This window comes from Rattus norvegicus, chromosome 16 (genome assembly GCF_036323735.1).
Source record: "Rattus norvegicus strain BN/NHsdMcwi chromosome 16, GRCr8, whole genome shotgun sequence".
Lineage (NCBI taxonomy): Eukaryota > Metazoa > Chordata > Mammalia > Rodentia > Muridae > Rattus > Rattus norvegicus.
The window spans coordinates 4,323,603-4,349,344 of record NC_086034.1 but is presented as its reverse complement, the minus strand read 5'-3'; the positions used below and the strand labels follow the sequence as shown (position 1 = coordinate 4,349,344).

At 41.1% G+C, this 25,742-nt stretch overlaps 1 protein-coding gene across 5 annotated transcripts in view; it reads left to right on the top strand.

Moving 5' to 3' along the window:
* Cacna2d3 (calcium voltage-gated channel auxiliary subunit alpha2delta 3) overlaps positions 1-25,742 on the top strand; it is an 813,990-nt gene that overhangs the window by 569,693 nt on the left and 218,555 nt on the right. For 3 of the 5 annotated variants that reach the window (XR_005494606.2, XM_063275286.1, XM_063275289.1), the window contains exon 14: positions 25,309-25,326. Coding sequence is in view for 2 of the 3 variants with exons in the window: in XM_063275286.1 (XP_063131356.1) it covers positions 25,309-25,326 (18 nt within the window). In the remaining variant the exon portion in view is untranslated. 5 annotated transcript variants of the gene reach the window in all.

Below are 25,742 nucleotides of genomic sequence, written 5' to 3'. Positions count from 1 at the left end.
CCATGGCATACAAGATCCCTTGGCTCCACAGAGTAGTCACGACCTGCTGGAATAGATAGCCAAGTATTGGTTGTCTTAGTGTCTCAAACCTCCTTGGCAATGAGAGGAATTCAGCTTTGGCAGATGTCTATGGTTAAAGATCTACTGCTCTGTTCTCCTGAAACATCAAAGTGTTAGTTTGTTTTCAGTCTGTGCTGTATCTAAGCACCCAAAGGAGGTCAGTAACCTGTCTTTCATCAGCCAACTGGTTTGCTCTGTGCCACTCTAGCCTCAGCTAAATCTCACCTCTCCTTTCAGCATCACAACTGTTGCCAACATCCACAAACGCATGCCCTCTAGTGGAGTCCTGCTCATCTTTCCTCATGCCTCCTGGTTCTAGCTAACACCCGGGGGGGGGGGCGGCAGTCAGGCCTCTCCCCCACTCCCCATCTTCTGAACTCGTTTTGTAATGCCAGGATGGAGAGTACAGGTCTTGGGAGACACATGTCTATCTTTTGATTAGAGGGAGGATGGCATCATCCTAACTCCAACTACAAGGCCTGAGAGTAAGTTGTGGTGTTCACCTCAGAGATTAATCACAAGTCTGTTGCTGAAAGACGTCTATGCAAGCAAAACACAGCTCTTCTGTGCTGCCACCCGCCCCCCCCCTCCCCGCCGCCGCCCCAGGTAAAGCAGCTGATGAATCCAGACAATCGCTGTTGCTTTTCTCCTGTGGATATTCCATTCAAGTCCGATGCCAGAGTTCATGTCTCTTTGTAGAGAATAAACTGGTTGATATTTCTAAAAGGGTGGGGAAAGACCGGAGACAGAGTGGGGAGGGACAAAGAAACTGAGACCGTAGACAATAAAAAAGGCCAACCCATCTTGGCCATCCCAAGTCTCTGAGCTTCTGGGGAAGAGGCACATTACTCTCACAGTGTTCAGAAGCTCTCAGTGCACCCCCTGAACGGTCCTGTGAAGTGAAGGGAAAAGCAGGAATGACTGGTTCGCAGCCGCTACTTTCTGGGTCATTATAGTCTTTTGGCAAGCAGTAATTATGGCTGTGTTTCAATCAACTTTTGTGTAAGTGACGCAAATTTATGAACTCCTTGAACCTTACAGGTAGAGGCATGGGGGATGGTCCTTGCTAAATGCTCAATAGTTAACTGTTGATAGCACCGTGGTCTAGGCTCATGGAAACTTCACTTCAGGTGCCTCCCATACACCACCAAAGAAACTGAAGGCCAATTGGAACCATGACCACTCTTGGTTATGGTGTGACCAAGGCCTCCTAGAGACTCAGGATGTAACTTTGGTGAGAATTTCGAAGACCGTGATTTACAAGGGCTTAGCAGATAAAGTGGCTGCTCGTCACACCCACCACCTCTGCAAGTCACCCTTAGGGGTTGTGTTGTCTCCTGCAATGAGAGAGGAATCACATATGCTTTGGACCACTGCTGCTATGTGGAGGTCACTGTCACTAAAAAGCTCAGTGATGTTCAGTGCTCATTTTACCACATGCTCTGAAGCTGCTATGGGCATTTAGACAGGGCAGAGTGAGTAGAGCTTGGCTGTACTCAGCACCCGTGGTCCTTGCTGGAATGACTCAAAAGGATGGGCGTAACTTGGTGTTTGAACACTAGTGTCACCTGGAGACATCTTTTCCTTCATGTCATGTGTTTGGTACTGACTCTCGATGCATTTCTCATGTGACATGTGAGGGGACCTGCCCTGGCCACACATTCGCTGTCCCTCAGTGTGGTCACTCCTAGTGTTATGAACAAAGTAGAGACGTTTTAACAATTTTGTCTCGGGAAGCCACATTCAGCTGCTCCCTTCATGCGGTCTAGATTGAGGCACTCACCAGAGTCTTGCCCACTTTAAGGCTAGGGACTCTAGACCTCTATTCTCTGTGTGGAAGAGTCATCATTGGGTCACTGAAGGAACACAGCCATCTACACAACTGGCATGTGTGGCAATTATAACAATTGATGCCACCAAGTACGAGAATACAATAACCCTACATTCCTGCCATTAACAAATTTGAACATAGCCTGTACTTTTTTTAATACACCACTGGATTCAGTTTAGTTATTCTTTTATTAAGGAGTTTTGCTTGCATGGATATAAGTCTGCAGCTTACTTCTTGTACAGTCAGAAAATCATATTTTAAAAGTAAAAAAGTCTGAAAGACATCTTGGAAACAGGTTTTTGTGAGATTCCCGTGTGTTGGGAATATTTGTTAGATTTCACTAATGAAACCATTTGAGCCCGGAGCTTTCTTCGTGGGAAATTTATTTCTTTTATAGGAATAGGGCTATTTAGATTTTATGTTTCTCCTGTAAATCTTGCTGATTTACATTTTAAGGAATATTTCCATTTCCTCTAAGTTGCTGAATTTATTGGCCTAAAGATGTTCATAATAGCCTTTCACTATTCTCTTGATACCTTTTATTTATAGTGATGGCTTCTCTCATTTCTGATGTTGCCAATTTATGGGATTGATTCCATGTTTCATCTTTATAGACATTTCCAAAGGACTAGCTTGGGATGCTGCCGTTCTTACCCCACTGTTTGCCCACTTTCTGCCATACTCATTTTTCTCCTTACCATTTATTTCTTCTCTGCTAATTCTGTGTTTGCCTTGGTCCTTTTTCTAGCCCTTACGGAGACACACAGACTGTTGCTGTTAGACCCTTTGCTGTTGTGACCCCCCCCCAAAGCCCCACCCCTCCCCAGCTCTGCTTCCTTTCTGAGTGGCTAGGACATTTTGTGACTATTAAATTACTTAGAACTGTGCCACTTTTCAAATATACTTGGGCCTTCCAAGGTTTGTCTTCATCACTGACTGTTAACCCATGTTCAGAGAATGTACCATGCATTACTAAAGTAATTGTTAATTTATTAATTCTGGTTTATTGCACTATATATGGTCTTTCCTGGGGATCATTTCCTATGGGCTTAGAAAGAAAGTACATTCTATAATCAGTCTGTATTTTGTCTCGCAAATGCCACTTAGATAAAAAATTGGTTTATAGTGTTCAGTCTTTCTATAACTCCACTGGTTCCCTGGCCAATTGCCTTTTCCAGTTACTGAAGAAGAGGTAATATCACTGAAAGTCCCAGTTTTTTATTCTAACAATTTTTATGTTTTTGTATAATACATGTCATGTTAGAGCAGACATGAAGATGGACGATTTTTATGTTATCATTATGATATATTTCCATTTATCCCTGGCAATATTCTTTGTCATGAAGTTTATACTGTGTTTTATTCTAGTATGTAGGCACCCTAACTTTGTTTTTGATTACTCTTCTAAGATATACATTTTCTATAAGTTTTTACCTACATATCTTTTGATTCAAAAGACAAGTTTTAAAATAAATATATTTGAAACTCCACTTTCTTTATTCCAGTCTAAATATTTCTACCATTTGATTATAATTTAACCATTTTATATTTAATGCATTTATACTATTTAGTATTTAGGATATGATATTGTATATAAGGAATGTATATATATGTATAGGTGTATATATATATATATGTATATATATATATATACTTTGTACCTTCTCTCTATATAAATGTGAATAATATTTATCTATTTTAAAATTATATAAGTAACAGTACAAACTTGTATCTAAATGATTATATATACTCATATCTATGTGTTGTTAGAGTTAACACTGTTATGTTATGAATATTTGGTAGGAAAACAGGTACCATAATTATTTACTATATATATATATATTGTTCTATTTGTAACTATTACTAATTTATATATAGACAGACAGTGTATATAATTACAAAGATCAACATAGGAGTATATATTTGTACACTCTGGTTTTCTGTTCTTTTCTTCCTGTCTTTCCTGTTGTTTGTTATCGTTGTTGTTTTTCTGGTAGGGTCTCAGGTGACCCAGGCCGGCCTTGAACTCCTGATGCTCCTGCCTCTATTCTCTGAGCACTAGGATACAAGCTCACCATACCAGCTCTGTCTCCTTATGCATTGCACCCTCTGAGTGGTATCTGGTAATCCTTCGTGTCTCTAAACCCTCATGATCTACTTTCTCGTAGCCGCTCCAGTGGAGAGTAGAACACCTGCCACCCCGTCCACCCTGTCTGCCATGTTAGCTTACACCTTTCCTCCATCTGTGCCATAAACCGCACAGTGCACTGTTTTATATTTCTTAAAACAGTTGAATTTAAAATGATACAATGCCCCTTTTCCATGAATCTTGTCCCTTCTTGTTCTATTCATTCTTTGGTAGTGATTTAGCATTCTACCTGGAATAATTTTTCTTCAGCAAGATCTTCCTTCAGCCTGCAGAACACTTTGACAAAGAGTGAGCTGCTCTTTTTTTCCTTCCTGTTGAGGGCTATTTTCACTACAGAATTCTAGGTCTCTGTGTTGTTATTCACATATTTAAAGTAGCCATTCTGTTCTGATCTGGCCTCCATTGTTTTGGTTGAGAAGTCAGCCACCATTCTTAACTTGGATCCTACAGGCTATTTGTTTTATCCACTGCTTTTAAATATTCTGTACTTAAGATTGGCTTTCAGCAATGTTATTGTACTTTTGTTTCTTTTGTTTGAGGCTAATTATATTTTTGTATTGGTATATTAATCACCTTTATCAAATTTAAACCACACACCGATTATTCTCCAAGGTATTTCCTCTGTACCGCCATTGCTCCAAGCTCTTCTGGAATTTCAAGCACTCACCTGTTTCTCCTCGTCCTTCAGGAAGTTGCAGGTTCTTTGTGGGGCACTTTATCTTCCCTTTCCTTCTGTTGGTATTTATTATTATTTATTTTTCAGTGTATGGTCAGTCATATCCATTTATTGACTTTCAAAAGTCTAGGGGCTGAGGAGATGGCCCAGTGGGTAAAATGCGTGTGTGCAAGCACGAGAACTGGAGTTCAAATCCCCAGGAGCCACCTAAGAGCTAGGCACAGTAGCACATTCCAGAGCTCCTGTTTAAGGTGGAAAGAAGAGAGAGTAGAAACTCTGAAATCTCACCAGCCAGCAAGCCCTGTGTGCTCAGTGCCAAAGAACAAGCGACCCTGTCCTAAACAAGGTAGATAGATGACTAGGACTGATTTCTGAGATTTATTTCCAATCTCCATGTGTGCCGGGTGCCTTATGTATACTTGTACTCACATACACAAACAACCCCCATGTGTACACACACACACACACACACACACACACACACACACACACACACACACACACGTTGCAGTAAAAAATAAAAAAGTGGTGGAACTGGTTCCCGCATGTACCCTGGCTGTCAATTGTTCGGGCTCCAACAGGCCATTGGAACTAGCGCTAATTCATCTCAGATTAGTCTCTCTCCCAGCAGCTCTCTGCTAGCCTTGAACTCTCTGGTTCCAGCTACCCAGTAAAATCATGGTTCTAGAAGTCCAGCAGTGGCTGGCCTATTGCGGCTCCCTGCCACAGACTCTGCCCATGCTCCCAGCAACCACCCCCTGGTAGTTAACCTATAAACTTCCAACTACCTGGTAAAATCAGGATTCAACAAATTGTAACCCAACAATCAGATTTATGTGTTAAATTCTCAGTCCACAATACATCCACACAGTAAACTCACTGCCGTTTAATAAAGATATAAACTGCCCACCTAACTGTTGTTTCCATCTTGATTCCCTCACTTCTCCTCCTCCTTTCTCTTTCCTAGACTTTTTCCCACCTACCTTTCCTTTTCATCCAATGATAGGCTTCGCCTTATCCTAGACCTGCCTTGCTGCATAACGACATCATCCTACACACACAAGTGCATATTTACACATGCACACACCATGCACATATATACAGAATACAAATAAATGGGTAAAATTTTAAGGTGCAATTTTTTTTTTAATTTTAGGGGTCTCTTTTCACTTAGATTTTTTATTATGTTTTACGTTTCATTTCTTTATTCATTACATTCATGGTTTCCTTTAAACATTTGATATTTGCATTGCTATTTTCAAGCCCATGTCTGATAATTTCATCACTTTGTATTTTAATATCAAAATATTAATCCATAGTTTACATCCTGAAGAGTCCTATTTTCCTGTCTCCAGAGCAGCTAGAGATAAAATGACTGTAGTAGGCACTGTGCTTTTGGAATGCCTTGATTTTATCCTCCCTTAAGAAGCATTAATGGGTTTTCTTTTTTCTGGCAGTCATTTAATGTATTAAAGTACAGGCCTTCTTAGGCTCTGATTGGACAAATGCAGTGGCTCACTCACTCTAGCACTGGTTCAGTTTCAGAACAAGCCACACGGATTCCTAGGTTCCTAGTGTTACTATCAGGCAATTAAGCAAGTTTTCTGCTCTTGAAGGTTGAAACTTAAGAATTCAGAGTGTCATTGGAGGCCAAGGATGAGCTGTTTCAGACACACTTGTTTTTGAGTCAACGAGCACGAGCTTTTCCTAGATCCTGAGCTCTTTCTCTGCACAGTTCTCTTGCTCTCATGATTCTACAGTGCTAACCCTGCTGTACTGCTTGGCTGGTCTCTGATCTAGTCATTCTCAATTTCATGCAGCCAGCCAAGCTCTCGCGGGCTCCCCCTCCATTCTCTGCGCTCTTGTAAATAGTTCCTGTGAAAGGACTAGAGCTTGCCTCATGCGCCTTGTCTGAGAACCACGGTCTATATGAATTGTTGGCTAGAAACATGTGTGTCTTGTACTCCATCCAACTTTCTCATTGTGTCAGGTTTATCTAGTATTAGTCACTCCACAGTGACCCTAATCAGAAACCTAGTGATAAAAGACTATTCATTTGTTTCACCTTTAAAAGGACTCAATGGATTGGTTTATCCTGATTCAGGCTAGGAAACCTTATTGAGTTTAGCTAATTTGGTCAGACAAGGATGCTTCTATTGTACCTAAGACACACAATATATATGCACATATTTAACCAGACTGGTTGCATTCAGTTCTTTGCATCTGGATCCCCATAGCTCTCAGATGAAACTTAAGAAGCATATCTGCCTAGTGAGCTCCATCTCCTAGGACCACCGATAAGACAGGACTTTGTCCGGTGAGAGACCCCCCTACAGTATGGCAGGAAGACACCAGAGATGCAGACATTGGATAGAAGTTATTCTGATTCACGATTTAATTGTGAATTAATCAAGACCATAAGAAAAAATTCCACTGAAAACACACACAGATTTCAAATTATAGAAACATGTGTTTGGCAAAGTGTACTTTAAGGACTGCCAAACCCCAGCCTTATAGGGAGGGGGAAGAAAGTGCAGCGTGAGAGACAGAACAGGCCTAGCGTGTTAACAGGCTTCCCCTGCCCAGACGTGACCCAAATCAACCTGCAGTAGTCCAGCAGTCTCACAAAGGCAGGCTGGTGAGCAGGACACATGTCCCTTGTAGTCCTTGGGCAGGCAGATGACTTCATTATTACCTTTACTTTATGAAACATAAAGCAAATAGGCGACTAAAGTTATTTTTGAGGGGCTACTGACTGGATTTTTGTTTATAAAACTTGATTGGCTACAAGGTCAAAATAAGGCTTTGGAATCAATCTGTCTTGCCACTTGCACAGTGTCAATGATGATGTTTGTAACCTGGGAGCATCTTGGAAATTTCAGGATGTATTCAGAGCCCTCAGCTGTTGCCCTACCTTAGGGTATAGACTCCACATTTGTAAATCCTGTTATTAGTCAGTACAAGCCAGCTTTCCCAGAGAACTTCCTACAGGCCCAAGGAAAGCTGCTGGTGGTCAAACATTACTGTAGTACAGAATACACTCACTGATATACCAAGGCAAAAACAATAAAAACTTTATATGATTATATAGCAAAGATCTCTCTCTCTCTCTCTCTCTCTCTCTCTCTCTCTCTCTCTGTGTGTGTGTGTGTGCGTGCACATGCATGTGTGCGTGTCCAAGTGCACATGTGCATGCACATGCATGGTATCAGGCATCTGCTTGCTACCACATGTGTGCAGGGTTCAGATGACAACTTCTGAGTTAGTTCTCACCTGCCACCTTGTAGGATCTGGGGGTCAGTCTGAGGTCATCAGACTACCATGTGCAAGTGCATCTTGCCAGTGAGCCATCTCACTGGCCCAATAACATACATTTTTAACAAGAACTTTGACATGTTCTTAAAAATTACATTAACATTTTATTACAGTCATTACTGATCTTGATTTGTGTTATAAACTTGCTAAGGAGTTGAGTTATCTATGAAGAACACAGTTTTCCTGTCAGTCCTTTTATTTTGGGGGTGTGACTTTTGTGGAAGGTGAGATTTCTTTTGCTTACTTTACTTTTCTGTTTTACGTGTATGGCTGTTTTGTTTGCATGTGTGTCTTTGCCCCACATGTACGAAGTGCACTTGGAGGCCAGAAGAAGATGTCAGGTCCCTTGGGGACTGAAGTAAGAGATGATTATGAGCCTTCATGTGGGTAGTGGGAATTAATCTGGGTCTTCTGGGAGAGCATCCTATGTTCTTAACTGCAGAGCCACCTCTCCAGATCCAACAGTGAGGTTTCTCACTGGTGTTACATCATAGCAGATACACCAGCTATTGAACTCAATTCTAGCTCTTTGTTTCTATATATGAGATATGTAGCTTATTATGTTTTTTTAACCATATAGCCCTTTAAATATATTTTATCCCTTTCTTTGTAGCACATAGTTCCTCTCTACTGGTCCCTTTCATTTTTGTCTTCTATAGAAAATCCTGCCTGTTCTTCTCATTGCACACACAGAGAGTGACTCGAGACCCTTCAAATTAAAGAAGGATGTGGTTTGGGATTCGGGCTATCTTTCTGGTCATCTTTCTTCAGGGTTCCCTGTTTCTAGTTAAATTACTCTGTTGCTTCCTCTGGGGTCCAGTGGTTTGTCTTGTTTCTGCAGACTCCCCTTAAAGACATCTGCTGAAGAAAGCAATAATTTCATAGACAAATCTGGGGTCTTCATTAATTTTCAGCTGAGAGGTCTTTGATGCATTGTGCTCTGAGAAGGTTGGGAATCTATTCCCCTATTCTGGCGAGTGCTAAGTTCATTGTCCCTTTCCTCATGGTGAGGCTTTCCTTGTGGGGTCATCCTGGCCATTGCTGACACTGCTGGCTCTTCACGGCCATGACAGGCCAACTATGGCTCTCAGTGCACCAGAAGTGAAGCCCATGACCCTCCTTAGTGGCTACAGATACCAGTGAACATAAGCTGAAAGAAAATGTCAATGCCTTCCTTGGCTGCACTTTTCCAGGTATTTCCCTTCCTACATGCCATTCCTCCACGAACTTTCTTGCAACTGTCTCCTTATATGGCTCCAAGTTGGCTCCAAGTTCATCTTCTCAGAGGAATTGCACGACATGCATAAATTATGAAACATTTTTGCAAATTAAGTTTTAATTAAAACCAGCCAAGCCTCCAACTGGAAGCCTTCACAATGTTGAAAGGTGATGCTGGTCGGGTGGGAGTTCAAGAGGAGGTCTGGGTAGGTTCACATCCTGTCCAGATCTTGCTACAAGGAAAGCTGCAGAGGAGAGCTTTGCTACCTTAATCAATACTGATGACAACCCTTTCTGTCCAAGACACTGCTAGCCACATGGATTATAGGAAGCACCAACCCATCAGGGTGATGATTTTTATCTGAAGTTTGTGAACTTTCTATCTGGTTCTACCAACTTGTGTCCCCTCTGAGACGTGGGAGACCATCTGCTCCCCCATATTGCCAAAACCACAATTCAGATGACTTTCCAGCAGGATGACCACCCAAAGAAGCCTGAAGAATGACAATGTTAACTGGAAACTTATTTTTCCCAATACAATGCAGAGTTTGAGCCTGCTGAGAAGTGACTTCTTAGTGTGAGAAATGTTAGAACATTAACGAGCAGACTGTCTGGGGCTTTCCCTTGCTGATAGTCTTAGCCATATGTAATATGAGAATTGCTCTGCTCTGCCCATTAATAATCTACAATTTTCCAGCATCCCCAACACGTCTTCCATCAAGTAGATAATTTATGCAGGCTTGCCTTTCATCTAGGCGGGGCTTTATGACTAGCGCAGAGCTCCAGATCATTGTAGCTGAAACTGGTTTGAAAAAATCTGATCTTTTGTGATCAGGTCTATCTATACCTTCCACTGAAAGGCCTGTGTTGCTCCTCAGGGATGAGGAGGGTAAAGCTTTATTCTGTGTAACCCTGCAATAGAATTAGCTAGGCTTGAAAGAGTTCTGAACTGTCAGACTGCCTTTAACTCATTTGGAACATAAGGGAGACCCATTCAGCTAATCTACATTTAAATATGACTGGAAGATATTTTGTCCTAAGATGATACAGTGCTGGTTTGAGAGCAGTGAAGTGGACATCAGTGGCACAGTTTTTTTCTGAGCATATTTGGACTAAAACACAGTGTCTTTTAGATAATTTGAGTTCTTGAGAGATGGAGCTTGTGTGTAACAACTTAAAGACAAGGATTAATATAGTGTCCCTCATGTAAATGACAGTACAGAACCAGCCTAGACAGACAAACTTAGGAATTCAGTAAGGAAGTTTTTATATACTAAAATGACTTAAACATCATGCTGTCATTTCACATGTTAAGATCAGCCATGAATGTAGGTAGCCTAAATATATTTTCCTCTTCTCTTTCATCATCTGCTTTGTGTGTGTGTGTGTGTGTGTGTGTGTGTGTGTGTGTGTGTGTATGTGTGTGTGTGTGGTGTGGTATATGTGTTTGTGTGTATGTATTATGGTGCATGTGCCTGTGAGTGTGAGTGTGAGTGTGTGTGTGTGTGTGTGTGTGTGTGTGTGTGTGTGTTTCAAGCTCTCTACCTGAGTTCGGTCTCTGTCTCTGTCTCTGTCTCTGTCTCTCTCTCTCTCTCTCTCTCTCTCTCTCTCTCTCTCTCTCTCACTTAAGAATTCAATTAGACTAGCTAGCCAGAAAACTCCAGAGCTCCTCCTGTCTTTACCTCCCTAGTTCTGCAATTATAGAAATGTACCACCATGTTCTATCTTTTATGTAGGTTTGAATGACCTGAACTCAGGTCCTCATGCTTTACAGCAAGCCCTTTATCAACTGAGCCTTCTCTCTAGCTTCCTATGTGTGTTCCTGCAACAAACATGCATTACTTGAATGATTCTTGAAACCACTATATACATATATATATATATATATATATATATATATATAGTGTGTGTGTGTATGTGTGTATGTGGTATATATGTGTATATGATATGTATTATATTATATATAGCATTGCAGAAGTCTTTCCATCCATTTTTTAAAATTTAAGCATACTGCTAGAAAAAAAAGTAATTGCTATCTTTACCATGAGCTAGATGATGAGAAATCATTATATTTGATTTGGTAATATAATACCGGAACTACGAAAAGGCAGAAAGTATTTGGAATAGAGGTTATTTTCCCCATGAGTCTTTTCAGCAGAGGTTGATACACATCAAGAATCAGGGCAGACAACATAAGGAGGCAAGCTATACCCTAGAAGAAGCAAGAAACTAATCGTCTTGGCAACAAAACAAAGAGAATGAAAGCACACAAACATAACCTCACATCAAATATGAATATAACAGGAAGCAATAAGCACTATTCCTTAATATCTCTCAATATCAATGGCCTCAACTCCCCAATAAAAAGACATAGATTAACAAACTGGATACGCAACGAGGACCCTGCATTCTGCTGCCTACAGGAAACACACCTCAGAGACAAAGACAGACACTACCTCAGAGTGAAAGGCTGGAAAACAACTTTCCAAGCAAATGGTCAGAAGAAGCAAGCTGGAGTAGCCATTCTAATATCAAATAAAATCAATTTCCAACTAAAAGTCATCAAAAAAGATAAGGAAGGACACTTCATATTCATCAAAGGAAAAATCAACCAAGATGAACTCTCAATCCTAAATATCTATGCCCAAAATACAAGGGCACCTACATATGTAAAAGAAACCTTACTAAAGCTCAAAACACACATTGCACCTCACACAATAATAGTGGGAGATTTCAACACCCCACTCTCATCAATGGACAGATCATGGAAACAGAAATTAAACAGTGATGTAGACAGACTAAGAGAAGTCATGAGCCAAATGGACTTAACGGATATTTATAGAACATTCTATCCTAAAGCAAAAGGATATACCTTCTTCTCAGCTCCTCATGGTACTTTCTCCAAAATTGACCATATAATTGGTCAAAAAACGGGCCTCAACAGGTACAGAAAGATAGAAATAATCCCATGCGTGCTATCGGACCACCACGGCCTAAAACTGGTCTTCAATAACAATAAGGGAAGAATGCCCACATATACGTGGAAATTGAACAATGCTCTACTCAATGATAACCTGGTCAAGGAAGAAATAAAGAAAGAAATTAAAAACTTTTTAGAATTTAATGAAAATGAAGATACAACATACTCAAACTTATGGGACACAATGAAAGCTGTGCTAAGAGGAAAACTCATAGCGCTGAGTGCCTGCAGAAAGAAACAGGAAAGAGCATATGTCAGCAGCTTGACAGCACACCTAAAAGCTCTAGAACAAAAAGAAGCAAATACACCCAGGAGGAGTAGAAGGCAGGAAATAATCAAACTCAGAGCTGAAATCAACCAAGTAGAAACAAAAAGGACCATAGAAAGAATCAACAGAACCAAAAGTTGGTTCTTTGAGAAAATCAACAAGATAGATAAACCCTTAGCCAGACTAACGAGAGGACACAGAGAGTGTGTCCAAATTAACAAAATCAGAAATGAAAAGGGAGACATAACTACAGATTCGGAGGAAATTCAAAAAATCATCAGATCTTACTATAAAAACCTATATTCAACAAAATTTGAAAATCTTCAGGAAATGGACAATTTCCTAGACAGATACCAGGTATCGAAGTTAAATCAGGAACAGATAAACCAGTTAAACAACCCCATAACTCCTAAGGAAATAGAAGCAGTCATTAAAGGTCTCCCAACCAAAAAGAGCCCAGGTCCAGACGGGTTTAGTGCAGAATTCTATCAAACCTTCATAGAAGACCTCATACCAATATTATCCAAACTATTCCACAAAATTGAAACAGATGGAGCCCTACCGAATTCCTTCTATGAAGCCACAATTACTCTTATACCTAAACCACACAAAGACACAACAAAGAAAGAGAACTTCAGACCAATTTCCCTTATGAATATCGACGCAAAAATACTCAATAAAATTCTGGCAAACCGAATTCAAGAGCACATCAAAACAATCATCCACCATGATCAAGTAGGCTTCATCCCAGGCATGCAGGGATGGTTTAATATACGGAAAACCATCAACGTGATCCATTATATAAACAAACTGAAAGAACAGAACCACATGATCATTTCATTAGATGCTGAGAAAGCATTTGACAAAATTCAACACCTTTTCATGATAAAAGTCCTGGAAAGAATAGGAATTCAAGGCCCATACCTAAACATAGTAAAAGCCATATACAGCAAACCAGTTGCTAACATTAAACTAAATGGAGAGAAACTTGAAGCAATCCCACTAAAATCAGGGACTAGACAAGGCTGCCCACTCTCTCCCTACTTATTCAATATAGTTCTTGAAGTTCTAGCCAGAGCAATCAGACAACAAAAGGAGATCAAAGGGATACAGATCGGAAAAGAAGAGGTCAAAATATCACTATTTGCAGATGACATGATAGCATATTTAAGTGATCCCAAAAGTTCCACCAGAGAACTACTAAAGCTGATAAACAACTTCAGCAAAGTGGCTGGGTATAAAATCAACTCAAATAAATCAGTTGCCTTCCTCTATACAAAAGAGAAACAAGCCGAGAAAGAAATTAGGGAAACGACACCCTTCATAATAGACCCAAATAATATAAAGTACCTCGGTGTGACTTTAACCAAGCAAGTAAAAGATCTGTACAATAAGAACTTCAAGACACTGAGGAAAGAAATTGAAGAAGACCTCAGAAGATGGAAAGATCTCCCATGCTCATGGATTGGCAGGATTAATATGGTAAAAATGGCCATTTTACCAAAAGCAATCTACAGATTCAATGCAATCCCCATCAAAATACCAATCCAATTCTTCAAAGAGTTAGACAGAACAATTTGCAAATTCATCTGGAATAACAAAAAACCCAGGATAGCTAAAGCTATCCTCAACAATAAAAGGACTTCAGGGGGAATCACTATCCCTGAACTCAAGCAGTATTACAGAGCAATAGTGATAAAAACTGCATGGTATTGGTACAGAGACAGACAGATAGACCAATGGAATAGAATTGAAGACCCAGAAATGAACCCACACACCTATGGTCACTTGATTTTTGACAAAGGAGCCAAAACCATCCAATGGAAAAAAGATAGTATTTTCAGCAAATGGTGCTGGTTCAACTGGAGGGCAACATGTAGAAGAATGCAGATCGATCCATCCTTATCACCCTGTACAAAGCTTAAGTCCAAGTGGATCAAGGACCTCCACATCAAACCAGACACACTCAAACTAATAGAAGAAAAACTAGGGAAGCATCTGGAACACATGGGCACTGGAAAAAATTTCCTGAACAAAACACCAATGGCTTATGCTCTAAGATCAAGAATCGACAAATGGGATCTCATAAAACTGCAAAGCTTCTGTAAGGCAAAGGACACTGTGGTTAGGACAAAACGGCAACCAACAGATTGGGAAAAGATCTTTACCAATCCTACAACAGATAGAGGCCTTATTTCCAAAATATACAAAGAACTCAAGAAGTTAGACCGCAGGGAAACAAATAACCCTATTAAAAAATGGGGTTCAGAGCTAAACAAAGAATTCACAGCTGAGGAATGCCGAATGGCTGAGAAACACCTAAAGAAATGTTCAACATCTTTAGTCATAAGGGAAATGCAAATCAAAACAACCCTGAGATTTCACCTCACACCAGTGCGATTGGCTAAGATCAAAAACTCAGGTGACAGCAGATGCTGGCGAGGATGTGGAGAAAGAGGAACACTCCTCCATTGTTGGTGGGATTGCAGACTGGTAAAACCATTCTGGAAATCAGTCTGGAGGTTCCTCAGAAAATTGGACATTGAACTGCCTGATGATCCAGCTATACCTCTCTTGGGCATATACCCAAAAGATGCCTCAACATATAAAAGAGACACGTGCTCCACTATGTTCATCGCAGCCTTATTTATAATAGTCAGAAGCTGGAAAGAACCCAGATGCCCTTCAACAGAGGAATGGATACAGAAAATGTGGTACATCTACACAATGGAATATTACTCAGCTATCAAAAACAACGAGTTTATGAAATTCGTAGGCAAATGGTTGGAACTGGAAAATATCATCCTGAGTGAGCTAACCCAATCACAGAAAGACATACATGGTATGCACTCATTGATAAGTGGCTATTAGCCCAAATGCTTGAATTACCCTAGATCCCTAGAACAAACGAAACTCAAGACGGATGATCAAAATGTGAATGCTTCACTCCTTCTTTAAATGAGGAAAAAGAATACCCTTGGCAGGGAAGGGAGAGGCAAAGATTAAAACAGAGACTGAAGGAACACCCATTCAGAGCCTGCCCCACATGTGGCCCATACATATACAGCCACCCAATTAGACAAGATGGATGAAGCAAAGAAGTGCAGACCGACAGGAGCCGGATGTAGATCGCTCCTGAGAGACACAGCCAGAATACAGCAAATATAGAGGCGAATGCCAGCAGCAAACCACTGAACTGAGAATAGGTCCCCTATTGAAGGAATCAGAGAAAGAACTGGAAGAGCTTGAAGGGGCTCGAGACCCCAAAAGTACAACAATGCCAAGCAACCAGAGCTTCCAGGGACTAAGCCACTACCTAAAGACTATACATGGACTGACCCTGGACTCTGACCCCATAGGTAGCAATGAATATCCTAGTAAGAGCACCAGTGGAAGGGGAAGCCCTGGGTCCTGCTAAGACTGAACCCCCAGTGAACTAGTCTATGGGGGGAGGGCGGCAATGGGGGGAGGGTTGGGAGGGGAACACCCATAAGGAAGGGAAGGGGGGAGGGGGATGTTTGCCCGGAAACCGGGAAAGGGAATAACACTCGAAATGTATATAAGAAATACTCAAGTTAATAAAAAAAAAAAAAAAAGAATCAGGGCAGAAATTTGAGCAATGGGAAAGCAGAATGCTTAGCTGTAGCTGTTTGCTTGCTTAATCCTGATTTCGTTTTCATTTTTCTCTCTGCAAGGTTACCGATTTCTCCTACTGCTTGCATGTTCTTCTCCCCCTTCATCATTCTGCAGAACAAAGTTTAGTTGGAAGTTGTGAGACTGACTATAACAACACGAGACCAACCTTAAGAATCTGGAGAGGTGATCTTGGGTAGAGGGTATATATAGTCCAGTGTAAGAGAAACACTTTCTATCCCTGGGCAGCCTCACGTAAGGACATGAATACCTTCCAGGCATTCAGGAAATGAAATACCCTGTGTGTTTGAAAGGAAATTACATGCATAGTATTGGGTATCTTTTAAGGAAATCACCCTTGAATATAGTTGAGGCTGAACAGTTAATGAAAATATTTGGATGTATCCCTCTTTTTGTTCAAGGAAAATCTAGTCGTAGTTTGCTACGGTGTGTACCAGAGTGATGGCCAGCTCTAAGGTTCCAGTTTTAAAAATGCAGCTTCCTCAGCATGGCCCAGTCTATGCCAAGCTGTAGTTAGACACTGCTAACTCTAGATTCTTCCTGCCATTGGTCTGCCTCACACGTATTTGTTTTACTCTTGGGCCCATTTGCTGTTCATCTAGTTCTCCCTAGCTGTTCACCTTTTCAGACTCTAACTGGAGAAGGAAAGGGATCCCAAGAGGATGGAAGGAACTATTGTCCTATAAAAGGCTAGATCTCATTGTTATCTGACTCAATTGTTATAGCCAGACCCAGAGGAAAGGCACCAAGCTAACTGATGGCAGTCTGGTCACTGTCAACCACACACTCAGAGAATGGAGACTGAATGATAGGAGCTGAACACTAAACACAATGTCCATCTTAAGAGTTGCTCACTTCTGATGTCCTTAATCAAGTGTGATTGCTTCTTTACACCTTCACATACCCATATGATATCAGGCAGCAATGCTCTAGGACGCTATGGATACCATGCCTGTGAGGTCATCTGACACAGCACCTCATGCTGTGGCCTCTTATACTCTAGGTCAACACCACCCTTGAAATGTTTAGATGCTACAATATGAAGGTGTAAGGCTCAGTGTCAAGAACAACTGTTATGGGATGCTCATCTTTGTAGAGATTCTTTGTATTTTCCCATGGAGTCCTCACAGGGGTTCTACAATGTTGTCACTGCAGTCTTAAGGGTGAGAGATCTGGAGTACAGACTTGGGGCGACTTCATTTCAGGTCCTTGTGTCTCAGAAGTGGTTGCGATGGTTTTGGATAAGTTGGTATATCAAACTCTAGGGCCTCCCTCCCTACTTTTCTTCCTTTTCTCCTTCATTCATCTCTACCTTTCTCCCTCTCTTCTTTCCGTCTTTCCTTTCTTCCTCCCTCCTTCTGTCCTCTCCTACTTCCTCCCTCTTTTCTGTCCTTTTCCTTTCTCCCTCCCTCCATCTTCTCCTTTCTTCTTCTATCCCTCTCTTCCTCCCTCTTGTTTTTCCTTCCTTTTTTCTCTCCTCTTCCCTTTTTCCTTTATCTACAATTCTGCCCTCTCCTTCCATTTCTTCATCTCTCCTTTCTTTCTCCCACCCTTAATTCCTCTTATCTATCTTTCCTTCCTTTTCCCTTCGCTTCCTCTGTCCTCTATCTTTTTTTGACTTTGGTATTTGGTTTGTTTTCTATTTTCTTTCTTTCTTTTCCAATCTCTTCTTTCCAGCGACTATACTCAATTCTTGCTCAGATCCAGGTCTATCCCCTAGAGCTACACCATTGAACTGGGTAACTCTGGGCCTGGATAAGTCCTAAATTCCTATGTGGAGAAGTAATAAATAAGTTGGTGAGGGAACAGGAGTATTGCAGAATGCACTGCATGCTTACCAAAATGACGAACTTGAGAACATATGGGTATACTTTTCAGAGGAGGAGCCATCAGATAATCGATGTGAAGAGTGATGGTGAATGGGGCTCCATGAGGACATCTAAGAATTGACATGGGATGGAGGGCAAAGCTCCAGTCAGTAAGGGAAAGGACCACATTCAGGGTTGGAGTGATAACTATAAAAGCCGAACAAAGCTGAGAAGTATCAGGTTTATGCTTTAAATTATTCTGGATACAAAGTAAAGAATTGGGGCACCAGGATTTGGCAGTTGGGTTACAACTGAGGAGGCCAGATAAGCAGCAATGGTGCCAGGCAGCGGGTGGCAGAAATGGATGCAGCTACCTACAGAAAGAACAATACCAAAGCTCAGCTCTGCGGAGAGCATCCGCCCTCCCCCACCAGGTGCAGCTTAGGGGGCCAAACCAATCTACAGACCTTCGTCTGCTGTGCAGAGGCGCTAGGAGCTTTCTCTACATTGGCTAGTGCAAAGGAATGGATAAGGATAGATGCAGAGATCCACACAGGAAGAAAATTAACACATTCCCCTTTGCAGCGAGCAGGGAGTGATTGCTCATTCATAAGACCTTAGGCATTGGGCCAGTTCCACAAATGCAATCAGCATATGTAGGCCAGGCTTTTGAAAAGACAGTCAGCAAGAAAATACTTTGCTTCCCATTTCAACTTTACATATTGCCTAGTGACAGGTGTTGTTTTGATCAATAGATCTTTACTGGGGTTTTATTTATTTATTTATTTATTTATTTTAGTAAAAGAGGCTACTCAACTCTAGAACTTTATTGAACTAGAGCAATGGATGTCCCCACAGTCACACCCAAGAGGCTCTGTGTGAAACTCTGAGATAGAGATGACATGAAGGAGGCGAATTAGAATAGCAGCACACCTGTCTCTTCAGGGCAGAAAGGCTCTTTAGAAGTACTTGGTTATCATAGTGTCAGGACTTGGCCTCCATGGAGCCCTGCGCGTATCACCTCTTGCTTCTCCACTTCAATGCACAAATATTCAGCAAGTAGACAGTCCCCAAACTCCAGAACTCCTCTGCCAGGATTCACCTCCCAGGGAACCTTGTAGACTTAGCTACAGTGACCAAGGTCATCCCTGGGCTAGAACTCCATCTACCCAGCTGCCTACCCTCCTGATCCTTCTTCAAGACCAAGGGATCTCACATTCATGTCAATGGTAGAGAAGACTGAGCTCCAGGAGCCAGACATGGTGGTGCACACCTTTAATTCCAGAACTCAGGGGTCAGAGGCAGGTGGATCTCTGTGAGTTTGAGGTCAGTCTAGTCTACATAGTGGGTTCCAGAATAGCTAGAGCTCCATGGTGAGACCTTTCTAATCATACCATTGGAAAATTAAAACGCTAGCCTCGAAAGAGGTATTTCTCTCAAATAGTATTCCTTAAAGTTATCAACTTTTCAGGAAATAGTAGTAACATTTAAAAGTATATCTACTCCAAAAGCCTCAGAGACATTTGTAATATTCCTCCTTTCCCACTAATGGCCTTCCCTCATCTTGATTCTCACATCTCACAGACTGTATCCTCTACTAACTGAAAGCATCCATGTCTAACTCTCTACTAACTCCCATTTCTATCGCTCAGAGACTACTTTAGTGTCCTCCTCAGAACCCACCTGTCCTAGGGATTTTATTGTAGGGAAAGGGTTTATTTCAGCTTATACTTTGAAGTAACTGCTTAAGAAAGTCAGGGCAGGAACCCAAGGCAAGAACCTGGAGGCAGGAACTGAAGCAGAGGCCATGGAGATGTGCTGCTTATTGCCTTACTCATTCATCATGGCTTGCTCAGCCTACTTTCTTACAGAACCCAGCACATCTGCTCCGAAGTTGCGCTACCTCTATTGGCTGGGTCTGCCAATATCAACCATTATTCAAGAAAATGCCCTCTAGACTTTCCAACAGGCAATCAGGATGGAGACATTTTCTAAATTGAGATTCCTCTCCTCAGATAATTCTAGCTTATGTCAAGTTGACAAAACCAACCAGCCAACAAAACAAAAAACAAACAAAAACAGCAACAATTAGCCAGCATAGTGTCTTTGGTGTTACATGGCTATAGGACTTTGTAGTTTCATCCTTTTACTAGAGTTCTAACACAGATTTTCTAAATAAGGTTATATGATTTTCAGTTAGTAAACAGAAGGGAGGCACTTTGAATAGTGGCTAGCATGCCACAGCTATAATAATCACATCACTGCTGCTGTTCAAAACATCCCATAGTAAGCTACCATCCTCAAGAAAGGATCTAGTTATCACGTCTACCTTTATAAGAGTAGGATTGGACAAGTCCTTTTAAAGGCACCAGCTAGAAAAGCCACATTAACTGCATCTCTTTGACCAAAGCTGAATTCACTTACCCACACCTGTCTACTCAGGATTGTAGTCTTTAACAAAGTCTTATTAAAATTTGGAATTCTGTTGTTAAAAATTAAAGACAGAATGGTAGTCATTTCAACTGGCAGTGTGGATAATGTAATGTGCTAGATAATAAAAGGGTGCATGCAATGAGATGTTAGAAAGAGGAACCAGTGGCAGTTTATCAGTTTTCTTAAGAGATATGAGAACAAACATATGCTACTCCCAAATACAAAATCAATGACAGATCTCAGTAACCATTTTACTAGATTCCAACTTGAAGAACTCATGAGTCTTATTGGAGTCACTTACAAGATCATGGGATACAATGAGAGTTGCAAGCACCAAAAAGCACATCCCAACATAGGTGAAAACTCACAAAAGGGTTATCCATGTATGTATATATGCATACATGTATATATGCAAATCTCTGTATGATTTGTAGGCAGCTTGACATATCAGAGAGGTGGCTTCTCTCTCCAGCATCTGTTTACAAATCCCATAGATTTGGAGAGAAAACTTATGGATCTTGTTAATTTTATGAACTTCCTAAGACTTTTGAGTTGTTTATTTCTGAGGCCTCTTGATTCTATCACCGCTATTCCTGGAGGAAATTTTCAGTCTGGAGGAAAATGCCATGTAACAAGCTCAGGAGGAAAGATTTGAGGAAAGGCTCCAGGATGAGAGAAGAACATGTGTGAATGTCTGTAACAACAGAAGGCACTTAATACCCATTATGCTGCACCAAATACACAATTATGTGCTGAAGAGATTGGTGGACACCATTTAGGCTCTTCTATAAAGTGTGAGGCCAAGATTTATCATTGCCTGTTCCTCATATGGCTATGTTCATGTTGCATGATACGAGGTCTCTGAACTCTTCAGGTAATTGAGTTGGTGCAAGTTCTGCTTAATCTTCATGAGGAACTTTTGTGAGACTAATGGTTGTATCAGAGAAAGGGAGATGGAGATACTGGACTTAGAACATGAACATGGGGTTGGTGGTGAGAGACTCTCCTAATTCATGGTAATTATCAACTTGACCCAGCCTAGAGTTATCTGAGAAAGGAGTCCTGTTTGAGGGATTTCTCATATCATAATGACCCATGGGAATGTCTATGTTATGTGGGACTTTCTTGATGGTTAATTGACATAGGATAGGAGAGCCAAACCCACTGTGGGTGGTGGCATTTCCTGTCTAAGAAAACTAGATAAACTGGACCCAGAGTGAACCAGCCAATAACATTCTACCCTAGCTTCTGCTTTAAGTTCCTGCTTGAGTTCCTTTCCTATCTTATATCAATGATGAACTCTAACCTACAAGTTGAAATAAGCCCTCCCCTAAGTTGCTTTTGGTTAGGGTGTTTTATGAGAGCAACAGAATAAAAACAAACCAGAACAGTTTGTACCTTGGTGAGTTACTTGACCATTCTTACTACTGTAGCTTTCCCAATTTGTGAATGGAAACTGATATTAATATCTGACCCATATGAAGACAAAAAGAGATATAGCTGACATTTAGCCAGATTCTGGGAGACTGTGGTAGAAACCAGACTGTCACTATTACTGCTGTCAATCTTCCTTTGTCCTCTTCTTCTTCATTCTCTCCTGCGGATCCAATCTGAGTCTTTCTGTGTCCCAGTCTGATGACCCATAGGAAGTCCTTCCCATGTCCAAACTCTCCTGATAATGTGAGGTCCCTCAGCAGGCCATGTTCAACAAGGTGGCTTTGTAGAAAACACCCTCCATGGTATGGAAAGAGAGTCATCTCTCCATGGCCTTTTGAAAAAACTCATACTTTCAACGTTGCCTTATGCGTATTTGTGGACAGAAAGATTATGGCACATGTATAGATGTGAGTATATGCCATATAAAACTCTAAGAGCTTTCTGTTTGTTCTAGAAGAAAATGTTTTCCTCTTGAGAGTTATCATCTTATTTATGAGCATCTTCTAGTGGAAAGTAGAGATTAAAGACAGTTCCCTTATTTTTCTTACCCTGGTTTTAACCGTGGACTGTCTATTGAGAAGGCTTCTGGGTTTATGAGAAAAGTAGTATTCACAGAGGTAAGAATGCCAGATGCAGGCACCGGTTAAGTCTCATCTCTTCTTCTGAAGGGGATCTAGCAAGAGAGAAAGGCTTAAAATAGATAACCTGGCAAGTATTAATTACTCAAAACTAAAAAGAAAAATGAAATGATACCTTAAGAGCTCATCACATGCAGGATTATTTCTGAGATGTTAGCCTATAATATGAGTTGATTATGGACTATGATATTCTTTCCAGTGGGCCTCAGACATCAGATTCCTTCTCAACACTGACTGAAGACAGTCCTTAACTAGGCAATCAGTGTTGTTCTTGAGTCAAACCAACTGACCAGCCAATATTTGGCTTCTCCAACCATTTTGTGATCCTACCCACATTTTCTTTAATATATGTTAAATACAAGATAGCCTTGAGCTTGGATGTCCAGTAAGAAGATAAAGAAGACTTATTATTTAACTGATCTGGCTTCTAGTCCTGGGCTCTGCATGTGACTTGTGAATGCTAGGTGACTGATGGTTGGGGGGGGGGGGGGCTACTCCCATGCTCAGCATCTGTGACTGTAGATGAGCTGATCTAAATCTATCATGGTCTATTCTGAAGCTCCTTCCTGGAGACCAACCTGCTTAGGGCATGGTAAACTATAATTCCTGTTAGTCCAATTCTCCAATGGGAAAGCTGTTCTTTGTTCTTGTGAGTTATTTTTTGAGGAAAGCTCATGTTTTGTGGAGAGCTTGAGGCTAGCCTTAAACGGAGGACATCACCACAAAGGCCTACTCTCTTATTTTCCTTTCCAGCATTTCTTCTCATGTGCTTAAGTGGATGCCTCTTTCAGAGTCTTGTTTCCTGTCTAAACCAGATGAAACTTCATGAAAGAAGAGTAGCTTCTGTCAGTGGCTAAGAAACACTGGATCTTTGTTATTCCCTCAGGCTTCTCTGTATTTCATGCCACAAATGCAAAGGATTTTTCACCCCATATTGCTTGTGTTCCAGTTTTTTTCCATTCTATGAAAGATATTTGTTACTTATTATATTTTGTGTGGATATAAGGGATGGGTAGGTGGGCCATGGTATGCGTCTGTGAAACAGAAGACAACTACTGAAAGTAGTTTTTTTCCTTCTACCAAGGGGGTCCTGGGGATGGAACTTAGATCATCAGCCTTGGCGGTAACACATTTACTGCTGAGCCCTCTTGCTAGCCTGTCCTGATAACAGTTTTTTGTCCCTAAACTCTTATGATCTCTTTTTCTTACAGCTGTACCCTTACTGAGAAGGAAGGAATCAGAAACACATGCTTGGGCATCTCTTCTTAAAATAGGGACAACAGTTTGGAAGGAGAGTTGGAAAGGGAGTGGTGGGGATTTCCTGGTGTGCTTTTTGTAAAAATTCTCTTCTTCATTGAATTCTTTGAGTAATCCCCTCTACCCACCAGTGAGCTCCATCTGCAGATGGAGCTTAGGACTTGGGATTCAGGATAGTTAGGTGGGATTCCTGATTTAATAGACACAAAGACAACCTTCCTCCCAAGGTGAAAAGAAGCGTAGAGACAGAACACTAAGTAGAAGCTCTGGCTGGTCAGTCACATCGCATTATCTTGTATCCTTTGCAACTTCTGTGTTTACTCTTGAGGCTGATGAGTATTTTCCTCCTTGTTTTGGTTTTTGCAGGTATGGCTTAAGAGTCTCCAGGGTCTTTATTCATTGTAGATTGAGACAATATTGCCTCCAACTTTAATTTATGAACTGTGGGGCACCTTTAGTATCGATTTTATTTTCATATGTAGGTTGGAAGTACTTGGTGTTGGCTCATGAGGTTTAATGGGATAATGTAGAGAGAAGGTTTCAATGTAGTGGCTGGTGCCAATTTCACTCTTAACAAATGTTAGTCTATGTGATAAAAAGTTGAGTCTTCCCAGTGATATGATTCCTAGAAGAAGTATTGATTACAGAAATACTGTTAATCCCATCTCAGATTAGGAATGAGCTCTTCAAAGCACTACATGTAAAATGACAATCACAGTGCAGTGACATGGACCGAGAGTTTCACCATGGGAAAATAGAAAATTACAGATCGTATATTTAGTTCGTCTTTTTCTGTATAACTACTAATACCAGTTCCTTACTCATACCCTTGGCAAAGCTGTTGTGTCTTATTTTATGGATTGACCATTCTTTCCTGGTTTGGCCTATGAATGCTTTATTTTACGTGCACAAATCTATTTTATGCTTCCTTAACCACTAATGAAAGGAATAGTTAATATACTGCAAAGCAAGGAAAGTTGCCTTAAAAACATACAATTCTGCCAATGTTACCTTTAAGGCTAGCAGGAGTTCTCTGGTTTGGTGCTGTTGAGTTATGGCCTGGGTAAGTCTTTGTCGTGGGTTTTCAAGTGCTATCCTATACACAGGGGTTATCCTGCACTTTAGAGTGTTTCCTATCATGCCTAGCTGCTACCTGCTTGAGGTCAACAGCTTTTCTCCCTTGCTTTCTACTCCTCATAGTTATTATAAGGAAAGTCCTTCCCTTGGCGAGAGCTCCCAGCTTGTGGAGCTTGTGTGAGGAAGGACTGGGTATGGAACTGTGTCCTTGGCTATCTGGACAAGAGTATAGCAGGCCCAGCTCTACTTTGCCGCACTGCTTTGGTTGTGGGATTCCCAGATTATTGCCGCAAACCTCCCAGAGTGTCTGTTGGTACCACAAATTTGCACAGTGTCTTGACTAACCAGTGCTACAGCTTAAAGTTAAAACATGAACCAAGATTGATTTTATTTTCCTCCTTGTTTTGGTTTTTGCAGTTGCCAGTAGCAACACAATGATGTTTTACAGCTAACTTCGTATATAACACTTTTTTTTTCTTGTTGTTTGTCTTCCTCCTGTTTTCTCAGCTCCCTCAGGCTCAAAAGGTAATCTCTTTTCTGTCCCATCTGAGTCATTGCCACAACTCACAGTCATGCATGCCCATGGTGCTGTGCATTTGACTCTGTTCATGACCAGTGAAAGGGTTTCCTCCCACAACTTCACAAACTGAAAGACGGATGAGAACACAGAGACCCTTAGACTGTGTTCACCACAATCCTCATCCCTGCTACATTAGTCCTTTCCAAGAACCCTCTCATGGCCAGGGCTTAACGAGTGAATCCATACCCATGCATTTTCCTAAGAATTGTCAAATAATATGCAGGTCAAGAGTAAGTTGGGTACAATCCTTCAAAGACAGCATTCTAGACTTTCCTGGAAAATCTCCTAGGGAGGAAGAAAGATAATGCAGATGCTTTGTAAGCTTAGTGAGCATGGCTAAATTCTGGACCACCGATTGAAC